This window comes from Schistocerca nitens, chromosome 4, assembly GCF_023898315.1.
Source record: "Schistocerca nitens isolate TAMUIC-IGC-003100 chromosome 4, iqSchNite1.1, whole genome shotgun sequence".
In the NCBI taxonomy this organism is placed as follows: Eukaryota; Metazoa; Arthropoda; class Insecta; order Orthoptera; family Acrididae; genus Schistocerca; species Schistocerca nitens.
Window position 1 is genome coordinate 288,444,711 of NC_064617.1, and position 21,630 is coordinate 288,466,340.

At 37.5% G+C, this 21,630-nt stretch overlaps 1 protein-coding gene across 1 annotated transcript in view; it reads left to right on the plus strand.

Annotated features, from left to right (window-relative positions):
• Positions 1-21,630, plus strand: part of LOC126252066 (sodium- and chloride-dependent GABA transporter 1-like) — a 125,233-nt gene that overhangs the window by 91,228 nt on the left and 12,375 nt on the right. The window contains exons 8-10 of the mRNA XM_049952911.1: positions 7,408-7,560; positions 17,242-17,445; positions 18,237-18,407. Of these exons, the coding sequence (XP_049808868.1) occupies positions 7,408-7,560; positions 17,242-17,445; positions 18,237-18,407 (528 nt within the window). The remainder of the gene's footprint in view (positions 1-7,407; positions 7,561-17,241; positions 17,446-18,236; positions 18,408-21,630) is intronic.

Sequence of the window (21,630 nt, forward strand, 5' to 3'; positions counted from 1 at the left end):
CAGTGTAAGCACCGGCGGGACATATGTATTAGTTGTAATGGAGAGTATTTTGAAGGGAATAATGTTGTTTTGTAAACAATTTGAAAACATATAGCTTTTAAAAAGCAATTCCGTTTTTTTTCAGTACCCTCTCATATATTGACGAGTCTCCTGTACTTTATGGGAATGATTTATATGTGTACATATCAAACAATGAAAAATCCAGCATGGAATGTAACAATATTATGAAAATGATAATTGCTACTCTCCATATAGTGGAGATACTGAGTCACAGATAGGGAGAACGAAAAGACTGTGTTTGTGTGTGTATGTTGTCTATTTTTGACAAAGGCCTTGTTGGCCGAAAACTCACATTCTGACAGTCTTTTTTTTGCCTACCTGCGACTCAGTATCTCCACTATATGGTGAGTAGCAACCATCCTTTTCATAATATTGTTACATATATGTACATGATGACATGATGAGACAATAAAATTCTTAGTCTGATGATGCTTTCTGTACATTAATTGGATCTTAATCAGTGCCAGCAATTGTTTCCCTTAGTTCATCATGTTTTATGTGCATTTAAATCATAAATTTCCAGCTCTTGTCGTTAGACATACCAGACAATTTCTCAAAATTGAGCAGCGATTGTCTGCTCAAATCCTCTTAAATAGGCTCAGCTAGTTCAACAAATAAATCTTAAAATTTTCTTCACAATGTACTATGCCACCATGTTGAACATGCATAAAATACAGGAACTCATGAGTAAAAATCACAACCACAACAAGTGATGCCACACCGATTTTTGCAATCTTGATTTATAGTTTCTGAATTAATTGTACTGTGTCAATGTAGGAAGTTCACTAACTCTTCCTGGTCTCATAAACTATTGGATATTGATGCTGATCAGTACTTTATAAAAAAAAATTGGCCTAGTAATGAGTGAAATTCACATATATCATATTGCCTGGAACACAGATTATTGAAACTATTTATTCTGGGACTTTTACAAAACAAACCGAAGATGAAAACAAACTACACCTATACAAGCTGTCAGCAAAGACAACACAAAGTCATTTCCAAAAAACATCGCCAGCCACACTATTACTAATAAGACAGAATTAATAATGTTCCTCTGCTACTCTCAGCCATGTTACACTATGACAATCTCAAATAATTCTAGATTTGTAAATTGGATCTAATTTTAGGAACCTCACATACATTCCTTTTCTTCCATCACTGAGTACACGAAAGATGTCTGCTGTTCACAGTAAGTAAAAGAAAACCAAAGGCATGAAGCTCAAAAATTACTGTTACTTCACACTTTCTTTTTCACTCCCAACTGTCACTGTTCACTCAGGCCCATTAAAGACTTGAGCATTTGGAAACTTGCCACCAAGTCCACGATAAATCACAATTTCACATTCCAAAAATCCATTGCACTTGCCTACTTGCCTTTTACATCCTACATCTTTGCTTTAATCTACACTCCTGTCTCATTACACTTATGTGCTGTCTCCTCACAACAAGCATGAATTTTATCGATTGTACTAGGCAAAACACACACTTCCTTTTAAACAAATTCAGTGCATTTAACAGTGCAGTTCATGGGATCCATACTGATCTTGGATCCTTGACATCAATTACAGATAAATCATACCTCAGTTATTGCAAGGATACCCAAACCTCATTAATTGTATACTCAATCAAATAAACTGATGCATACAATCTTGGTGTCCTGAAAAATTCATGAACTTCCATTTACATCCTTAGCAGACATTTTGAATGAATTAGGTAGCACTCCATGTACCCTTATTTAGGACTTAGTTATTTTAGTCTAAAGTGGCTACATCATTAATGAATATTCCATTTTGTCTTTTCAATAAAGAAATTCCATGTTCACTTATTTGGGACTAAGTTTACTATAATTACAGACCGCAAATCACTGGTAGCACTTCTCAGGCTGCACTCCAGTCTTTCAGAATTGGCAACAGAACAGCTCCACTGTTGGGCACTTTTCGTCACTTCCTACATTTATATCATTAAATACAAGCTGACATCGCAACACACAAGTGTGGATGCTCTATCTCGCTTACTCTCAGGAACAGACCCCTTGTTTCCACAAAGATGTGGAGTGGGGCCAAACCTTGGACAAGTTTCCCACTACAACTGAATGAATCACTGCAGACATACACCATGACCCAATCTTACAGTGATTGATGCAGTGTGTGCTCGTTGTGTGACCAACTACTTTTCTAAGAAAACCAATCCTTATGAGCTCTATGCCTTGGCTTGCCTCTGTCATTAGTGATGTCTTCCTGACAGAAGCTGTATCATCATCTTGGCTGCCCCGCAGCCTCAGATTTTGAACTACTCCATTGTGGGTGCTGGGGAATGTTACGAATGAAAGCCCTAGTGCAGCAACACACTTACTTGTCTGGTTTAAACAAGAACGTGGAAGTCATGGTGTGCAGTTCTCCAGCTTGTGCTCAGCATCAGGCCTTTCCACTGCAATCTTTTGCCTCTTGTTCCACTCCCCATTGCACCTGGGGTTATATTCATTTGGACTTTGCAGGACCTTTTTTGGGTTCTGTGTAGTTAGCAGTCATGGATGCTTACTCTGATTATCCATATGTGAACAGCATGGTGCCCTGCCACAATGGACACCACAGTTAACACACTAATCCAGAATCTAGCCATTGAAGGCCATTATATCAGACAATGGGCTCCAATTTAGGGAGATAGCTTTTAACCCCATTGTGCCTCCAACAGCAGAAAACAGGTTGTTAGTCCACCATATCAGCCATTCTCCAATGGTAAGCAGAACATGTGGTGTGGATGTTTAAGAAGCAAATGTTGAAGGCCACCATCACAGCAGCACTCGCAATCTTCAAGAGTCTATACATGACCACTTCTATCCACAACTGTAGCCTGTCAGAGCTCCTCTATGGGAGACAACCACAGAATCTTCTACATCTCTTGGTACCACAGCCCCAGGAACCCAAGTGGTCTGACACACCAGGTGATATCCACTGGGCTCATCTTATGCTCTTATGAGGCAAAAAGTACATGGATGCTGGCTACAGTGGTTGCCGCCCATGGACAGTGCCTTATAACTGCCAAGATATTGAAGTGTTTGGACCAATGCCTTCCCAGACAGCTTTGTCCATGCCAACTGAATGCACTACTGTCGATGCCACAACTTCACCCATATAACTTGTGTTCCAGAACACCAGCAGCAAAGCCATATTGCGCTGTTGGTTCTTGGTTTTTGTTTCACTATGTCTTGTTTCTCTTTTGGATTACTTGTTTGTTTTTAGAGCTGCCTTCACTGTCCATTTTCCTCATTTTCATCTGTCACTGCTAAGCAATCTGCCATTGACAGCTCCAGCCAGTTGGCCAGTATCAGCAGGTTGCCTGGGTTGTTCCTGATCTTGTGTCAAATTCCAGTCACAATAGACAGCAGGTAACAACAAAGCCTAGATCACAGTCCAAGAGAATACCATGTAGCACATGGTCATTATCAATAAGTACACTGAAGAGCTTGCTGTAAACATTGCCTGGTCATGACAAGTGGTCTGTGGCAGACCTTGAATCTTTTGTGGGTGTTTTCCAGATGATCTGATGCTGGCAAATGTATCGTACATGTCGCATGAAGCGACCTTGTTGAATATGTGAATAGTTATATTGGCTGGCCCATTGATATATCCAGCGCATTTACAAGAGATCTCCAGTACTAGATTCCTAGCTGTCTACTACACATTTCAGTAATACTAGGGATTACTTCAACTCTGTTCCACAAATAGTACCATTTCATTCAACTGATAGCTCCTTAAATCAAATCTTCTTAGATACAGGCTGATGCATGTGCAGCTTCTGGTCTCAGGGTGTTGACCTAGCCATTTAAAACTAGCAGATCCAACTAATCTTCCCACTATAATTCTATGAACATTCACCTGACAGCAACCTTCACAAGCCCCAACCTGCTGGCCATCCAACAGAAAGTCCACAGTAGACTAATATTACTAATTTGCTGAAAATAAGGCTGCATGCCTAAACAATCTTCCAGTCATTCTCGCCTACACTTACGCTGCGTAGAGCTCTGTGGGAGCTGATTCCTTACATTTAGTATTAAATCTATTTAAACCAAACAACATTTTTAATTACACTTCTAAGTTCTTTACAGAGTTTGCTCTTAAAAAACAAAATTTAGTCTCTGATATAGTCAAGTCCAACACCTTATATGTGCCTACCGATTCCATTGGGTATTGACAACTACAGTAGAAAATAAACACGTCTAAATTAATTTTCAAGTATGAGTAGTGTGCAAATTTGAGCTTTTGCCGTCATTTATTGTGGATTAAATAATTTTGATAACTAGTAATATGAAAATTAAATTATTTAAACTTATAGTGTAACTTGTAATAATGTTTTGCTTATCTTTAAACTTTTTATGTAAATTTTATACAAAAATAGATCAAGTAATTTATTTGCTAATAACATGAAGATTACTACTCTGTTTTCCTTGTGATGGTTACCTTACAATAAACTGTTCTGTAACAGTTATTGTAAATTTAAGCACTGTTTGTATAATATTAAGCTTGGCATAAGTGTAGTTTGCTGTATGAGTTATTTGTTGGTTTTGGGCAGCTGGGTGATTATTTTTCTGTAAATAAGTTCAAATGTAATTGTTACGAAGATGAAATGTACTGTCATTTAGGAGATTATTTTGAAGGCAAAGTACAAATCAATGAATTCAAAACAAAACTTTGTTGTCATAATTTAATAATCATTGCTACCTGCTTTAAACCTTCAATTTATAAAGATAATTGCAGGTTCTTCATAATTTAAAACAAGAGCCAAGACATGAAGCCATTATATAGTAGACAGTGTATTAGGTTAGGAAATTATTAAAGTGTACGTGACCTCTTACAAACTGCATTAAATGCCACAAATGTCAATAGTGATAATTGAAATCTGAACTTTGGTGATTTGTTACTTCATAGTAAGAGGAGATATAATAATTATACAAACTGTCAACAGATATCCATATGATTTTGTTCTGTGCGGAATACGGAATATAGGATTCCTGTCAATGAATAACCACGTCAACGATGATGTCAGGGTACTTATCAAATTGGGTGGTGTTTGCTGGATAGCCCAAATCCACAATCACTTGTACACAGTCATAGATGGTGCCGTATCGCACAGTGAAGATGCCTGCTAGACCCTCAGTAGTGGAGGGACATAGGAAAAATGGAAGCAGGACATTTGCAAGCTGATGTGGCCTGATGGCTTAATGTGAATCATTCTGCTGTTTTGTGGATGTGGCAACAGTTTATAGAGACCAGAACTGTATCTCAAAGACCAGAGCAGGGCCAACCACAAGTTACATCAGAAAGAGAGATCCACTATTTGCCTGCAAGGGAACAATGATACTGCCTTAGACTGCATGACAACTGGCATCTGACCTCACAGCACCCACTAGACATGTTGTATTGAGGCAAATGGTGGACAGAAGGCTTCTGCAGAATGACCTCTATTGCCGGAGACCTGCCGTATGTGTACCTCTGACATGTCTTCACAGAAGATAATGTCTAGATTCGAGTCATCAACATGCCACCTGGATGGCCAAACAGTGGGCCAATGTTCTTTCACAGATGAGTGCCAATTTGGTTTGGAGAGTGATTCTCAACAGATTTGCATCTGGAGGGAATGTGGAACATGATTTCGGGACCCAAGCATTATGGAAAGAGACTGATATGAAGGAGGGTCCCTAATGATGTGAGCAGGCATTATGTTGACACTAAAACACCTCTTAATGAACTTATACAGTTGACTCAGCAATGTTTAACTTCTGTCAGTTACTGTGATGAGATTTGGGACCTCATGTAGGGATTTTGTTAGGTGCTGTGGGCACAGACTTCTTACCGATGGATGATAATGCTTGAACTCGTACAGCACAAGTGGTTAATTCTTGGAAATGGAAGAATTTGCAGGCATAGAGTGGCCTGCTCACTCTCCCAATTTGAATACCATAGAGCATGTCTGGGATGCATCACTTCAGCATCCACTAACCACTCTCCAAGATTAGCGAGCAGCTCTGCAAGAAGAATGTGCATTATTGTTTTAACATGAGATTGGTGACATCATTTACAACATGCCCGATGATTGTCAGGCCTGTACTGATGCCAGAGGTGGTCACACCATATACTGAGCACATTAACCAGTTTTTGGAATGTGTGTCTAAATCTGTCAAGTTGGAAAAAATAAAGAACCATTATGCATGTTGCAGTTGTTTAGGATATGTATCCATTATATTGTTTCTACTTTACTATCACCTGTTCATATTCTTTTGTAGCAAAATAAATGCAACTTTGCAAAATGTCTGTTTGTTGCTTTGGTTTTGGACACCAGTGTAGAATAATTAAATTTTTGTCTCTGCTTACATTTTGTGTATCTCCCCACAAGCTCCCTTCCCCTAAAAATTCTATCCATCTGTAGAAATCCTTGCAGATCTTGATCCCCTCCTATATTTCCTCATCTGCGTACCCTTGCCCAAATAAATCCTCTACCACCTCCCCAAATGAATCTCCTAACGCCTCATCAATTTCAGGGCCCTTTTCACCCATATTGAGCATCATTTATCTCCTACACAAACTTTAAACTCTGTATTGACAATTTTACTCATAGTTTCTAATCATAGAGTTGCCACATCTCTCAACATTATCCCAAGGCATCCTTCCATCCTGTCACAGTACAACTCTAACAGACTTCCACTTACAGATCCTGAAATCCACTGTGACATTTATCATCCTCTTCTAATTTGTTTTCTATTTTATCCTCACTTTCTTCCTCCTCTTCCTCCTCACCTTTCATGGTTACAACCCATCTGCTCCTTAAACCCCAATCTGGTTGCACCCCTAGAAAAATCTTTTCACACACTCACCCCTTCCCAACATAGGAACTCCTCCACAAGATAGACTTCATCTCTAAGCTATCCACCCCTCACCTACAACAGCAGCATATGACCTCCATTCCCCCTGCCCACGAGCTATACATATCTGGCACAATTTCTTCACTAGGACTTTTCCTTCAAGCAACATCACCAAATTCCAGTGTCTCATTAATGATGATAACACTATCAGAAACAACAGTACTGAGAAGATGTCACTAATCTGTCACCACATCCTCTGAGACATCACATTATAATTTCATTCATTTTTAAGTTAGTAAATTTGTAGATAAGCTGCATTTATTCCTATAGTTAAAAGGTGTGGTGTGATTTTGAAATTTGTAATTTCCCTTGGTTTTGGAATGATGGTTCATATCTTTTGACAGGACTGAAATAATAATATAGAGGAAACTATCATTAGAAGTAGGAAATCCAGAATTCATGACTAGATAATTATTTTTTTGGACCAGACACTGGGCATCGACAGTGAATTCTGCATTGTGGAGAGCTTTGTGACGGGGGTTGTTGACAACTGGCCTGATACGCTACGCCCGCATCGCCGACGCTTCACTTTTGGGGTATGCTGCCTCATGCTGTTGCTGGGGATCCCCATGGTCACACATGTAAGTACTTCAAAGTATGTACTGTTTGAGATTTTTCCAATGTTATAACTGCTTGAAAGGTTCTCAGAAACTGCATCGCATGGTGTGTAAACTTCAATTAGACAGCTGCTCATCATCTTCACATTCATATCGGAAGATGATGAGCAGCTGCCTGATTTAAATGTTGTGCCTTTTCCAAGATACAATCCAATAAAAGACCCAAGAATGTTAAAAATATTTTACAATAATTACTCAGTATCAGCACCAATCTGATGTACTGTCATAATCACTTGTTGACTACATACAGGGACAGAATATAAGGCTTAGCAGATATGTGTTCATTAATACATTGACAAAAATGTTAAGGTGTCAGTCAAAATATCCTGATTCGTTCCAGAGTGAATGTTTTGTGTGGGGCATCTTAGCTTAGAATTGCTTACTGTTGCTATTTGAAAAGAAAAATGGCAACCCAATCTGACTTTTGATGGATAAGTGTGACACCACTCAAATACCATGGCTTCAGAAACCATAATTGTTTGCTGCTGGTGTCCATTGCCATGACTGTTTCAATTTGTATTTTAAATTATTTCTATAGAGTTACTTTATATTGCTAGGCAACCTTTTAGTGACATGTCTTCCAGCAGTAAGTGGGCTCTGTTCCATAACTCTTTTATCACTCAGTAACATATGATAATCTTCTCTGGTTCATATTCTGCAGTGATGAATGAGTCTATTCATTAACCTATTGGTCTTAAGAACATACAAAGAGAACACAGTTAGTAAATTGAAGATAATGAAATAGTCCCTAGAGGACTGACATTAACTTATGACAGTAGTTATTCCAACTGCTCTCATCTAACTGAATACCATATACATGTAAACTTCAGATACCCCACTTAAATCTCAATCACATATTGAAAATGTGAGTGGCTTAATCCATAGTAAATTTGTTTTAGCTCTGGGAGAGTTATTATGGTTGAGAGACATTTTAGAAAGTACCTAAAAATTGCAGTTAATCTTTCTACAAATGTAGCTGATGCACTCTTTTTGTGTAAAATGCTCATCAGTCACTACGTCTAAAATTTTATGATTGTGAGATTTTTCAGGTAAAAACAGTTATTTGAGATTATTGTCCACTTGAGGCTGTTGATAACTTTAAAAAACTTCATCATTACTCCCTTCTGATTATTTAATTGACTTTGTTCATGATGAGATATTTATTACCAGACCAAAGTTCTGTTTATTGTTTTTCTCTATTAACTGTTCAGTACAGCCCCATCTTGCATTAAGAACAAAGCAATGCAAATTCAATGTCATCTAGCATCAACTCACCACAGGAGGAAATAGACACAACTTCTACATATAAATACTTACAGTGAAATCCTGAATTTTGAAATTATATTAAGAAAAGGCATTCAATCTCTCTCACATCAGTTGTAAATTACAACAGTGCATTTTCTTTACATTTAAAGTTAACATTGAAAAACTATAACAACTATTCTATTTAAAGTTCTTTATGTACATCACCATGTATCAAAATAAATTACAACAGTGCATTTTCTTTACATTTAAAGTTAACATTGAAAAACTATAACAACTATTCTATTTACAGTTCTTTACATACATCACCATGTATCAAATTACTCCTAAGTGCACCATCATCTAATTAGGATTAAACATAGGATCTTATCACAGGTTATATCCGTCAGGGCATAAAAAATCTATCATACTCTGAACATTTGACAATTGCAGTGATACAAATTAGTAAATTCAAAAGCCATTTCAGTTTACAGTGCTAATGGAAACTTAAACACTGCTTGGAAATGAAGGTTTTTGTGATTCAAAAGTAATATTGCAACCTATTAGGTCCACCATACAAGACATTCACATGTTATTCTAATTAGCACAAACATTCTGGTGGAAAAATTCTATTATTCTAATTATTCTAATTATTCTAATTATTCTAATTCTATTATTCTAATTAGCACAAACATTCTGGTGGAAAAATCATATTTCCATTTCCATGAAGATCCCACTTCAGAACTGTGGAGAAGTGCATATAACCTCAATATGTGTGTCTTGCAGCATCTGAGGCAATATTTTATGCATATGCACTGTACACGTGCTTGATCTGGACTCTTTACTTGTTTGCTCACTCTGAACACGTCTGTGTTCTGTTAGCTCTTCTGACTAATGGTGTTACCTCCAATTTTGGTTTGCTAGTCTCAAATTCTATTTGCACTGTTACTTTACATGTTACTTTACATGTTTATCCATTTGTAATCTTCTCTGTAAAAATAATCAGAGATTATGTGATATGTATATAATGGGAGAAGCATTCCATGTGGGAAAAATATATGTATAAGTGTGGATGGATATGTGTGTGTGTGTGTGTGTGTGTGTGTGTGTGTGTGTGTGTGTGTGTGTGTGTGTATATATATACGTGTCCTTTTTCCCCCCTAAGGTAAGTCTTTCCGCTCCCGGGATTGGAATGACCCCTTACCCTCTCCCTTAAAACCCACATCCTTTCGTCTTTCCCTCTCCTTCCCTCTTTCCTGATGAAGCAACCTTGGGTTGCGAAAGCTTGAATATTTGTTTGTGTGTGTTTGTGTTTTTTATTGTGTCTATCAACATACCAGCACTTTCTCGTTATATATAATCAGAGATTATGTAACACACGTGCACATCAATCATAAAATGACAATCATCCGGAAATTTAAATGATTAATACAATGACATTATAAGAAGCAAAAGCATGAATCATAATTTACTTTTTCAGTAACCATGCCAAACATTTCAGAGTTAAAGGAAAAAATCATTTGTCTTGTGTATATAACATTAGGTTGCTGTGTTGCAAGTTCTAAGGCTGAACAGCTTGCAGATGACTGATCTAATTGGTGCAAGATGGTACATAAATATGTAGAAGCATACAAATAAACAGCTTTGCATGTGTTGAATAAGTGGGCTGCAGTAAAATCTAGGCCCACACAGTACATCTATGTCTACACTGTGAACAATGTCCTCAAGTGCATAATCTGTCGGTGTATCTTCAAGACAAAATTTGGATTCATCAGACATGATAGGTGTAAGGGAGGTACTACGCCACAGTCACTGATCAGACAAGGACAAGACTTTATTTGTAAGTGTAAACAGCCTGTATTATTGCTACAAATCTTTAGTGTATCTGTTGTATAAAGTTAAATTACAATGTGTTAATTTTTTATTATTTCTTATCTACACTGTTCACTATTAAAATTGCAAACCATGAAGGCAGCACGCACCAAATGTCAAATGGGCATTGTTTGTTGTTGTGGTCTTCAGTCCTGAGACTGGTTTGATGCAGCTCTCCATGCTACTCTATCCTGTGCAAGCTTCTTCATCTCCCAGTACCTACTGCAACCTACATCCTTCTGAATCTGCTTAGTGTATTCATCTCTTGCTCTCCCTCTACGATTTTTACCCTCCACGCTGCCCTCCAATGCTAAATTTGTGATCCCTTGAAGCCTCAAAACATGTCCTACCAACCGATCCCTTCTTCTAGTCAAGTTGTGCCCCACAAACTTCTCTTCTCCCCAATCCTATTCAATACCTCCTCATTAGTTACGTGATCTACCCACCTTATCTTCAGCATTCTTCTGTAGCACCACATTTTGAAAGCTTCTATTCTCTTCTTGTCCACACTAGTTATCGTCCATGTTTCACTTCCATACATGGCTACACTCCATACAAATACTTTCAGAAATGACTTCCTGACACTTAAATCTATACTCGATGTTAACAAATTTCTCTTCTTCAGAAACGATTTCCTTGCCATTGCCAGTCTACATTTTATATCCTCTCTACTTCGACCATCATAAGTTATTTTACTCCCTAAATAGCAAAACTCCTTTACTACTTTAAGTGTCTCATTTCCGAATCTAATTCCCTCAGCATCACCCGATTTAATTTGACTACATTCCATTATCCTCGTTTTGCTTTTGTTGATGTTCATCTTATATCCTCCTTTCAAGACACTGTCCATTCCGTTCAACTGTTCTTCCAAGTCTTTTGCTGTCTCTGACAGAATTACAATGTCATCGGCGAACCTCAAAGTTTTTACTTCTTCTCCATGAATTTTAATGCCTACTCCGAATTTTTCTTTTGTTTCCTTTACTGCTTGCTCAATATACAGATTGAATAACATCGGGGAGAGGCTACAACCCTGTCTCACTCCTTTCCCAACCACTGCTTCCACTTCATGGCCCTCGACTCTTACAACTGCCATCTGGTTTCTGTACAAATTGTAAATAGCCTTTCGCTCCCTGTATTTGACCCCTGCCACCTTCAGAATTTGAAAGAGAGTATTCCAGTTAACATTGTCAAAAGCTTTCTCTAAGTCTACAAATGCTAGAAACGTAGGTTTGCCTTTTCTTAATCTATCTTCTAAGATAAGTCGTAAGGTTAGTATTGCCTCACGTGTTCCAACATTTCTACGGAATCCAAACTGATCTTCCCCGAGGTCCACTTCTACCAGTTTTTCCATTCATCTGTAAAGAATTCGCGTTAGTATTTTGCAGCTGTGACTTATTAAGCTGATAGTTCGGTAATTTTCACATCTGTCAACACCTGCTTTCTTTGGGATTGGAATTATTGTATTCTTCTTGAAGTCTGAGGGTATTTCGCCTGTCTCATACATCTTGCTCACCAGATGGTAGAGTTTTGTCATGAATGGCTCTCCCAAGGCCATCAGTAGTTCTAATGGAATGTTGTCTACTCCCGGGGCCTTGTTTCGACTCAGGTCTTTCAGTGCTCTGTCAAACTCTTCACGCAGTATCTTATCTCCCATTTCGTCTTCATCTACATCCTCTTCCATTTCCATAATATTGTCCTCAAGTACTTCGCCCTTGTATAAACCCTCTATATACTCCTTCCACCTTTCTGCCTTCGTTTCTTTGCTTAGAACTGTGTTGCCATCTGAGCTCTTGATATTCATACAAGTGGTTCTCTTCTCTCCAAAGGTCTCTTTAATTTTCCTGTAGGCAGTATCTATCTTACCCCTAGTGAGACAAGCCTCTACATCCTTACATTTGTCCTCTAGCCATCCCTGCTTAGCCATTTTGCACTTCCTGTCGATTTCATTTTTGAGACATTTGTATTCCTTTTTGCCTGGGCATTAAGAGTGCTATATTCTTGGTGATGCAAATAATTGGTGGCCTTTACCTATTATTAAAACACAACTTGTATGCATTTTACACAAATTATTACTATAAATAGGAATTTTTCCCTATACATTTGAAACTCATGGCACAGTATGCATTATTACATCCAACAGAGGATCAAGTCCCATCACCATAATTATCTCTATTATTAATAAAAATTGCACTTATTTCAAAATCTAATTATGTCTATCACTATTATTGGTCTACAACTTGATCCCCCCTTTCGGTCACTTGTATACACTATGTTTATATCTAATTGGGACAGACTGTAAACAATAATAAAATCACTTCTTTCTGTCACATTTCACAACACACTCCATCACTCACCAGTCCATAGGAATATTCTGCCAGCTCCTTGGGCATTATTGTGGCATTATGGTTGCATCTATGTCTACTGTTGTTTGTTGACTCCCTGGTTGGAAGGGATGACTCTTTTATTCCAAGGTAGTGCTGTTGCTGCTGGTGGAGAGTGCAGCCACATGCTGGTTCACATCACTCTTGTTCTAGTTTCTTGGGTGGTGAGAGGCAGCCCATAGCTGCACTTCCATTCTGTTGTTATTGTTGCAACTGCTGCACAGGCACATGTTGGCTGTTCATCTGTCACAGCTTGACCTCTGCTGCCTCCACTGCATTGCTTCTTGACCTTCTGCCATAACCTTCTACAGTGAAGTAGATGGGGATTGACCAATACGGTAATGTGTTATCCAAGCTTTTCTTGAAACAGCACCAGCAGTATTGTCTAAGACCTGCCATTCTGCCTCACAGTGCACAATACAACAATCAGCAATATTGGCATGATGCGGACATCCACAGATGTTGCGTTCTGGCAAGCCTTCTTCATCACAGGCACAGTCAGAGATTTGTCTTCAACCAGCTCAATTCCAGTAGGTGACATAAGGCTCATGACCCATCAAGAAATGTGTCAGGCCTCTTGAGGGAGTGTGGTGACTCCTTCCCAGTCTCTGTTTTATATTTTGGAGAAAACCATACATTCACCTCACTGTTTGAGCATCATCCTGTTATTTCTGCCACAGGTGAAGGATCTGATTGTGAATTTGCTGCTTGATTGTAGCCTGTATTCCTATTATGTTCAGCACTTCATAGCATTGTTATTTCTTCAGCCAGTATATCATCATTCTTGTTTTTTCTCATATATGGAGATCCAATGGACATAATGTAAGTGTTAGCTGCAGTGCCTCAACTGACAACACAAAAAGCTCCTATCAGCCAAAGGAATATTTCTCATTGCACTCTGTTGACATCCCACGGAGGTGTTATCAGCAGAAATCTGTGTGCCAAAAGAATTGCACAGTACCCCATAATTGCAGTTAGGATAGCATAATGATACATTCATATTGTTTGCATTTACATGTTCTTATTGTTTACATTTGTAGTTTACAATAGTAACAGGCTAAACTAATACTTTTGTGTATCATGTTCCTGCCCTCTTACTCATTTCTTCAGTAAATGCACTATAATTTTGTTGCTTATCAAAGAAGGTGCCTGTGTATCTCTTTTGGGGACCTATTGCTTAATTTCAAGACTGGGTGTCTTAAAAGGATCCGTTTTTAACATGTACAACTACACTATATTTTCAGTCACAAGAAACAATTGAACTCCTTGGCACCTTTGACACAACTGCTGAAGGACTACCTTACATCATTCTTCCAGGCAACTTCTGGAGCTGCCCATTACAAATACCATCAAGTCATTGTGATATGTCACTACTCCTATGACTGCTTTGTTATTCTGCAGCTTTCCTAATACTGGACTGAGAACCACGTCCCAAGAGATTGGGCTATTTATGGATCCCTATGGGCAGCCTTTTAAAATTTCTTTTGTAACAGTCTCTCTTGGGTATGATAGAGTTGCTTCTCTGTTTTGACAACAGTTCTTAAAACAGTTACAGAACACTCAGGGGCAGTCTAAGCTCCTCAGGTGGCCACCATAAATGATCAGAAGTCAAGTTATAGTCCGCCATTATGGTTACAATAGCTTATGTAGAGCAATTTTTGCAAGTGTTATTGCCTCATTTACCATGTCATCTGTTTACTTCCCACTTCTGAATCCAAACTGTTGTGACTTCATTCCATGAAGAAGCCTTTTCTGTGGTCTACCAAACAGCAGCTTCTCCAGCACTTCCTCTTAAGTATTGAGAAAGCAAGTTGATCTGTAGGAGTCTGGAGTGAGGGGCTCCTTGTCTTCAGCCCTTTTCAAGATAATCACATTTAATTTCTTCCATATATCTACTATTCTTCCTTGTAGCTAACATGTGTTACAGAGTTGGCAGAAATACAAACTTACGTGTATATGAAGGGGATGTAGAACTTCAGTAGGTATGTGATTAGAGCCAGGTGATTTATTCCTTTTCAGTTCCAGGATTCTTTCCTCAGTTCCTTCTCCATAAATGGAAAAACTGTCCCATCTCCACTATATGCTTCCCTACTTTTGTTCCACAATTCTCTGTGTTCATCAAATTCATCCTCTGCAGTGTCATGTGGAAGGGCAGTGTCCATAAGTAATTGTGCAGATTAGCAGCAGTTTTCTGTCATTCTGTTGTCTGCTCATTTTAGAGTTGATAACATTGTCAGAGATTTTATCTTTTAATAGACAATTTTATATGGTGTACCCCACTGAAAATATCTGGGTTGCCAAGAGATGAGCCAGTCTCTCTATGACTGATGAACTCTGGCACATAGTTGAAGGAGCACGCATTGATGTATCACATGTCATCCAGGCTTAGCTTGACGTAAAGCCCGACTGGGTTACAGTTGCTGCTGCCAGAGGTGTCAGCCTTGCTACTACACTGTGCATGCACAATAAGTAAAATTTTGTTATTTGCTAACATTCTTAGCATTGCAAGTTTAATGGCCAGCAGTGTACGAACTTAGACCTATGTCCACTTCTTTCACTGTTGAAGGGTTTCCAGCACCAGATGTGGGGCTCCATATTATCCAATACTTGTCTAACTGAATTGTATATTAGCATAGTGTAACTCAGTTGCAATACCTGCAGAGCACAATAACCTGCAGAAATCAGACCAAAACTGTCTGCGATTGCCTTTGTGAAGGTGGCCTCTTTCCATGCAGGTACAAGATGTGCCACTTACTAATAATACGAAGCAGTATCAGTGGTTTGCATACTGCCACCCTGTTCAGTGCTCATGGTGTGCTAACACAGCAGGTTCTAGCCGGGTACTGTCAAATCATGAATGAAAAATGGCAGCTTCCTTCCATCACAAGGATGGGATAAACATATAGAAGACACCCTTTACATGAATGATGGCAACCTCGCCTAGGAGGTATTGACATAAGTGAAGAATAAAGTGAATGAATGTTTCAGTGAAAATTTGGTGTTCAATTACAACAGCACAAGGAAAAGATAAGGGACTTTCAAGTCTCAGACAATAGCCAGTTGGGCATATCATCTCACACCCAAAGCTATTTTGTAGGGGAGCCCCATGAATAGTGAGACATTAGATGTGTGTGAATTATCTTTTCTGAAGAGTTCTCAGTCAGCAGTAAGACCATCAATTCAAGGAATTATGTTAAGAGGAGTCCATTGCATTTTTGAGGCATTACTTGCCAAGCTGTTCCAGAGTGAGTCTACAATTCATCAACATGTCAGGTCAAGGGAGAATGCATAATGTGATTGGGCATTGCCATATTGGCAAAAACAGGAAAGTGTGTAGAGTTGGGTACACACAAAAATTTTCCAAAAGGAAATTTTTTTAATAATCCTCATGTCATTGGCTGTATTCTTCCACCCATAACAACTGAAGACATTAATGATTTACTGTCATGGTAATCATTGTTTATGGAGTGTTATAACAGGCATGATGCAATGTTACTACATGAGTTTGGATGAGTGCTAAGAATTTATTGCACATGGCCCAGCAATAACTACTACCCCTGTGAAACTATAGGCATCAAACTCTTCCTTTAACAACATTACCTGCACTTTATTCCATAAAGACAATGCGCAGCCTCATGATGGTCAGAATATCATAGTATTCTCTGCAATACAGCAGAAAAATGTTTCTTATTTGATGTGCCCATTTGCGAGACACCTTATAAATGGATACCTGGATATATGGTTGACCTCCAGGATTCAATACAAATAAACTGTGAATGACATAAAAATAGCTTATTAACACACACACACACACACACACACACACACACACACACACACACACACACACAAATGTGTTCAGTTTTATATTTCATTAAGGACTTTCTATTACCAGACCACCTACTCTCACAGGGAAACATATGGTTGATTGAGTGAATAATCTTGTTTTATAGTTATGATGAAATGAAATGGTGTCTTAAAAGTTGTATGCTGCCTTTTTGTAACCCATGATATGTGTGTCAGTACACTGTAGTTCTAAATGCAATGGGAGGCATGATCCTAATGTAAGATTCTGTGTCCTGAAGAGGATATTATACCACACTGTAATTCAAAAGATAAAAACAATAATCTTCTTTTTCTTACCACACAGGGAGGTGCATATGTCTTTCAGCTGATGGACTTCTATTCTGCAAGTGGAATGTCTCTGTTGTGGGTGTGCTTCTTCCAGACAATTGCTATATCCTGGATATTTGGTGCTGACAAGTTTTGTGACTGTGTGCAGCAGATGATGGGTGTCAGGCCAGGTCGCTTTTGGTATGCTTGCTGGGTTTTCTGTGCACCACTTGTGATGCTGGTGGGTACAAGGATTAACATGTCAGACAATCACTAGAAAGCACAGTAATAAGATCAAAGATTTATTTACTCCACATTACTGCTTTTGGATCCCTGCTGGACTATATTCTCTGCTTATAAACAGAAAATATGTTTTAATGTAATTAGAGCCTTATTTCAAATGACTGGTACTTAGTTATACCTGCAAGAAAGGAACTTCACATGACAATGATATTTCTAACATGCTATATATACATACAAAAATTCATCAAGAAAAAAATGATTTACTCTGTAAGTTTCCAGACTCTATTATGCATATGTTAGTAACTATCTGAAAGTTCAACATCACTTTCTTTTATGGTTCACCAACAGCTTGAGATGGACAAACCCAGTGTTGCTCTAACATGCTCTGCAATTGATGCTACAAACATTGGTTTTTGCTTGAGAGCAGATTGTAAAATTCTCTATCCATTCCATTGATGTGCTTTTTCCTTTCTTCTCTACTAAAACAAATATTTATCATGTGACATCATCTTTTCCTATCTTAAATGTATATTCTTCATTTTATTCAGGCACAGTTATAAGAAATCTTTTTGTGTTGAAATTTACTTAAGTGAATTAATTTGTATCTTAATATTATGGCTTTTCACAGCAGCTTGTTGATTTTGTTTTTGAAAATTGTGTGACTCTGCTCCTTTGAAACTCAAGTAGTAGCTAGCAGAAACTTATCCCACTACAGTTTCAGTGTTAAGTATTTGTACAATGTTTGTTTTGCTGCTTATAATTTTCCTAATAGGTTATTTCATTTCACAGGCAATATTCTTGTTCTACTTTATACAATATAAACCTGTTACATATGGCAAGGACTACACTTATCCTGTGTGGGCAGAAGTACTGGGTATTCTCATCAGCCTTTCATCTATGCTGTGGGTGCCTGCTTATGTCATATATTACCTAGTCACATCACCAGGGTCTGTTAAGGAGGTAAATATCGCTCAATAGAAAGCTAATTATCTATTTCACTCAATACACAATTAATAAAATATTTTAGTCTCTGTAATTCTGTAACTGCTGTTGTGATTAAGTTAAAGAGACAGTTAATAAAACACACACACACACACACACACACACACACACACACACACACACACACAGAGAGAGAGAGAGAGAGAGAGAGAGAGAGAGAGAGAGAGCAGTTTTGATGAAATTTTGTGTAAAACTACACAAATATTTCCATAATAAGCAATGGATAAATATATAATTTTCTTGTGACATTAATTAATATTATACAAGAATGTGGAAATAAGCTTTTTTATACAATTTATTTTCAGGTGTGTAATTTATGTATTGAAAAGCTGATTTTTGTGAAAATTTCAGACAAGTTGACTTCTAAAAAGTATTTTGAAGATATTTCTAAATTTATTTATTGTTTTAGCATCAAACATATTGTTTTTATCTTACTCTTATATATGAGTACCCCAGGTGCAAATGTGTCTGTGTGGGGAAAAAAAATTGAGCTGAAGTCTCCCTCTTGTATTAATATTAATTTTCAAGTCTCTCTAATGCTGTATCAATCAGAATGCAAAAATGGCTCTAAGACCTTTAAAATGAGCTTGGAAATGGTGCATGGGTGCAGAGGTGGCCATGTCTTCAACACAACAACACATTGGGTTGTAAAACCAGCCAAATCCTAACTAGATGCAAAAGAGGCCAAGATTTAAGGAATCATGACTGCTGACAAAGGCTATGGATGGAGAACTGGACATGTCGCCTTGCCACACACAACACTTTATAAAACTTGCAGTTTTGAGCAGCCTGTGACCAAAATGTTTAGGTTTGCAGTACTGGAGGGAATCTCATATGTTTTTTCTTTTGTCGCTCCCTCATAAGAAGGAAGATATGAAAAGGCATTGTTTTACGAGTAACAGGAGCAGCCAGCATGCTTGATGCATTTGTTATTTTAGAAGGAGTTTATGGTCAGATTTATTGTAGGACAATCCAAAATGGATGAGGATAATAAAGAGGAAACTTCTGCTATTAAAGAACATGTTGATGAGCTTGACAAAACTAATGCTGAGAGTAGTGTTAGTGATGACAGAGAAGAGGCCACAGGAAACTGTAGTTCAAGGAAGAGACAAAGAAATATAGAGCCGATGATTGTAAAAAGCTAAAGTTATGGATGTGATCCATATCCTAGCACTTCTCTGGGGAGAGACATGGCCCAAGGAGGAAAAGTTAAAATTCTACATAAAAGTTTTTGAGCAGCAGGAGCTAATGGGAATGGGCAAAAACAAAAATGGCAAGGCTGAAGGGTTTGATTTTGATCTTTTGGATGATGACAGTTCCCCAAACATTGTTTCAGTCATTTTACTTCGGGATTCTGTCTTTGAAATATTTCATGTTCCAAAGATTTGTTTACAAAGATTTCCTATTATCAAGAAAAATGTTATTAACATTAAGTGTGAATTGAATGATTAAACCTGACTAAAACTATTATGCATCTTGTAAAAGTTCAAGTCTTGTATTTTTATTTAAAGGCTTAAACTTCTTTAAAGATTTGAAATAAAACAGCATTTTGTTCATTTATGACTCTTTGTTTCACGTTACTTTAAAACACTACTGCTGTCTACCATGCTCCCTGACATAGCCAAATATGCACCCAAATTACTTTTGTGACCAGTTTTGCAACTATTGCACAAGCAGCCAACTTGACCATACAGTTGTAAAATGGGCTACATGTAAATTTTGATATAAAAACAATAATTTAGCCATTAATGTAGGATTGTAGAGACATTCATCATTACGTTGTTATGTTTTTTTTCCTTTTTATTGAGAAAATAACCACCTCTGTATCATTACTGAGAGAGTGAAGGTACTGTTTTGCTTTTCCCCAAAATCTTTTAACATGAACTTATCTGTGTTTTCACTTGGCCTACTCATATCTCTCCTCAGTGACATCTTAGTTTTTTTTGTAGTCATCAATTTATTTAAACTATCATGTGTACATTACTTACTATCCACAGTAGTTATCACTTTGGTTCTACACTCAGATTCATGTAACATCTGTGAGGCTATTTTTAATGTAGAAAGGATTGTGATGTATCCTGATTTGAGGGGGAAAAATTGCACTCTACATTTTGAAGTGTAGCAAACTTGTTCAGCACTCTGCATTTCTCCTCTTATCTTGTAAAACAAGTAGCTCTTTACTTTACACATTCCATTAGAAAGTCAGTGCTGTGTTGAGTTTGTCTTAGGTAATCAAGAAATATCTGTGTGCAATGAGTGTTTAATTTATAGTTAACTGTAGATTTTCTATTATGCAACAATTTATACTACTGCGAATGCATATTTTCATACCTCATAAAATGTCAGTTGTCGCCCATGATGCAGTGCCATCCCAAAGCAATGTTTCAATAAGTATCCAACTCATCATCTTCAGGTGAAATTCTGAAGATGACAAGTGTGAAACTTATAAAAATTTTTCTTCACGATGATGCTCAATCTCAGCTGATAAATTGAGAAACTGCCATCAATTTGTGCTGATTTAATGTACACAGCATTTAAAACATTTTTTTACTTTTATGAATTGGTTCATCTTCATGAAATTTCAATAAAATTGGTTATTAATAGCAGTATAGTGTAAAAAGAAAATTGTAGAGGGAAACATTCCACATGGGAAAAATATATCTAAAAACAAAGATGCTGTAACTTACCAAACAAAAGCGTTGGTATGTTGATAGAGACAATAAACAACACACAAATACACACACAAATGTCAAGCTTTCACAACCCAAGATTGCTTCATTAGGAAAGAGGGAAGGAGAGGGAAAGACGATGCCGTCATTTTTATTGTCTCTATCAACATACCAACGCTTTCATTTGGTAAGTTACAGCATCTTTGTTTTTAAATATGTATGTGTGTGTTTATTTGTTTGTCTTACTTTCCCCAGCTGTCTCCAATGAAAAGGCAAAAGGAATCTGTTAATTTTACTGTGGTTTAAGTGCTGATTATACTATATCAAATTCGTGAGCATATTCTACTTTAGAAGCAAAATGAGATCTCTGATGCAGATAATAAGGTCACAAATTCAAACATTTCAAAATTGTCAATATAAAGACATTTAGTTGCTTTCAAAAAGTATCCACAACAAATGATACAGTTTCTTGGGCTCCTTTCGAAGCTGTTTTGAATCCATTCAGTTTTGAA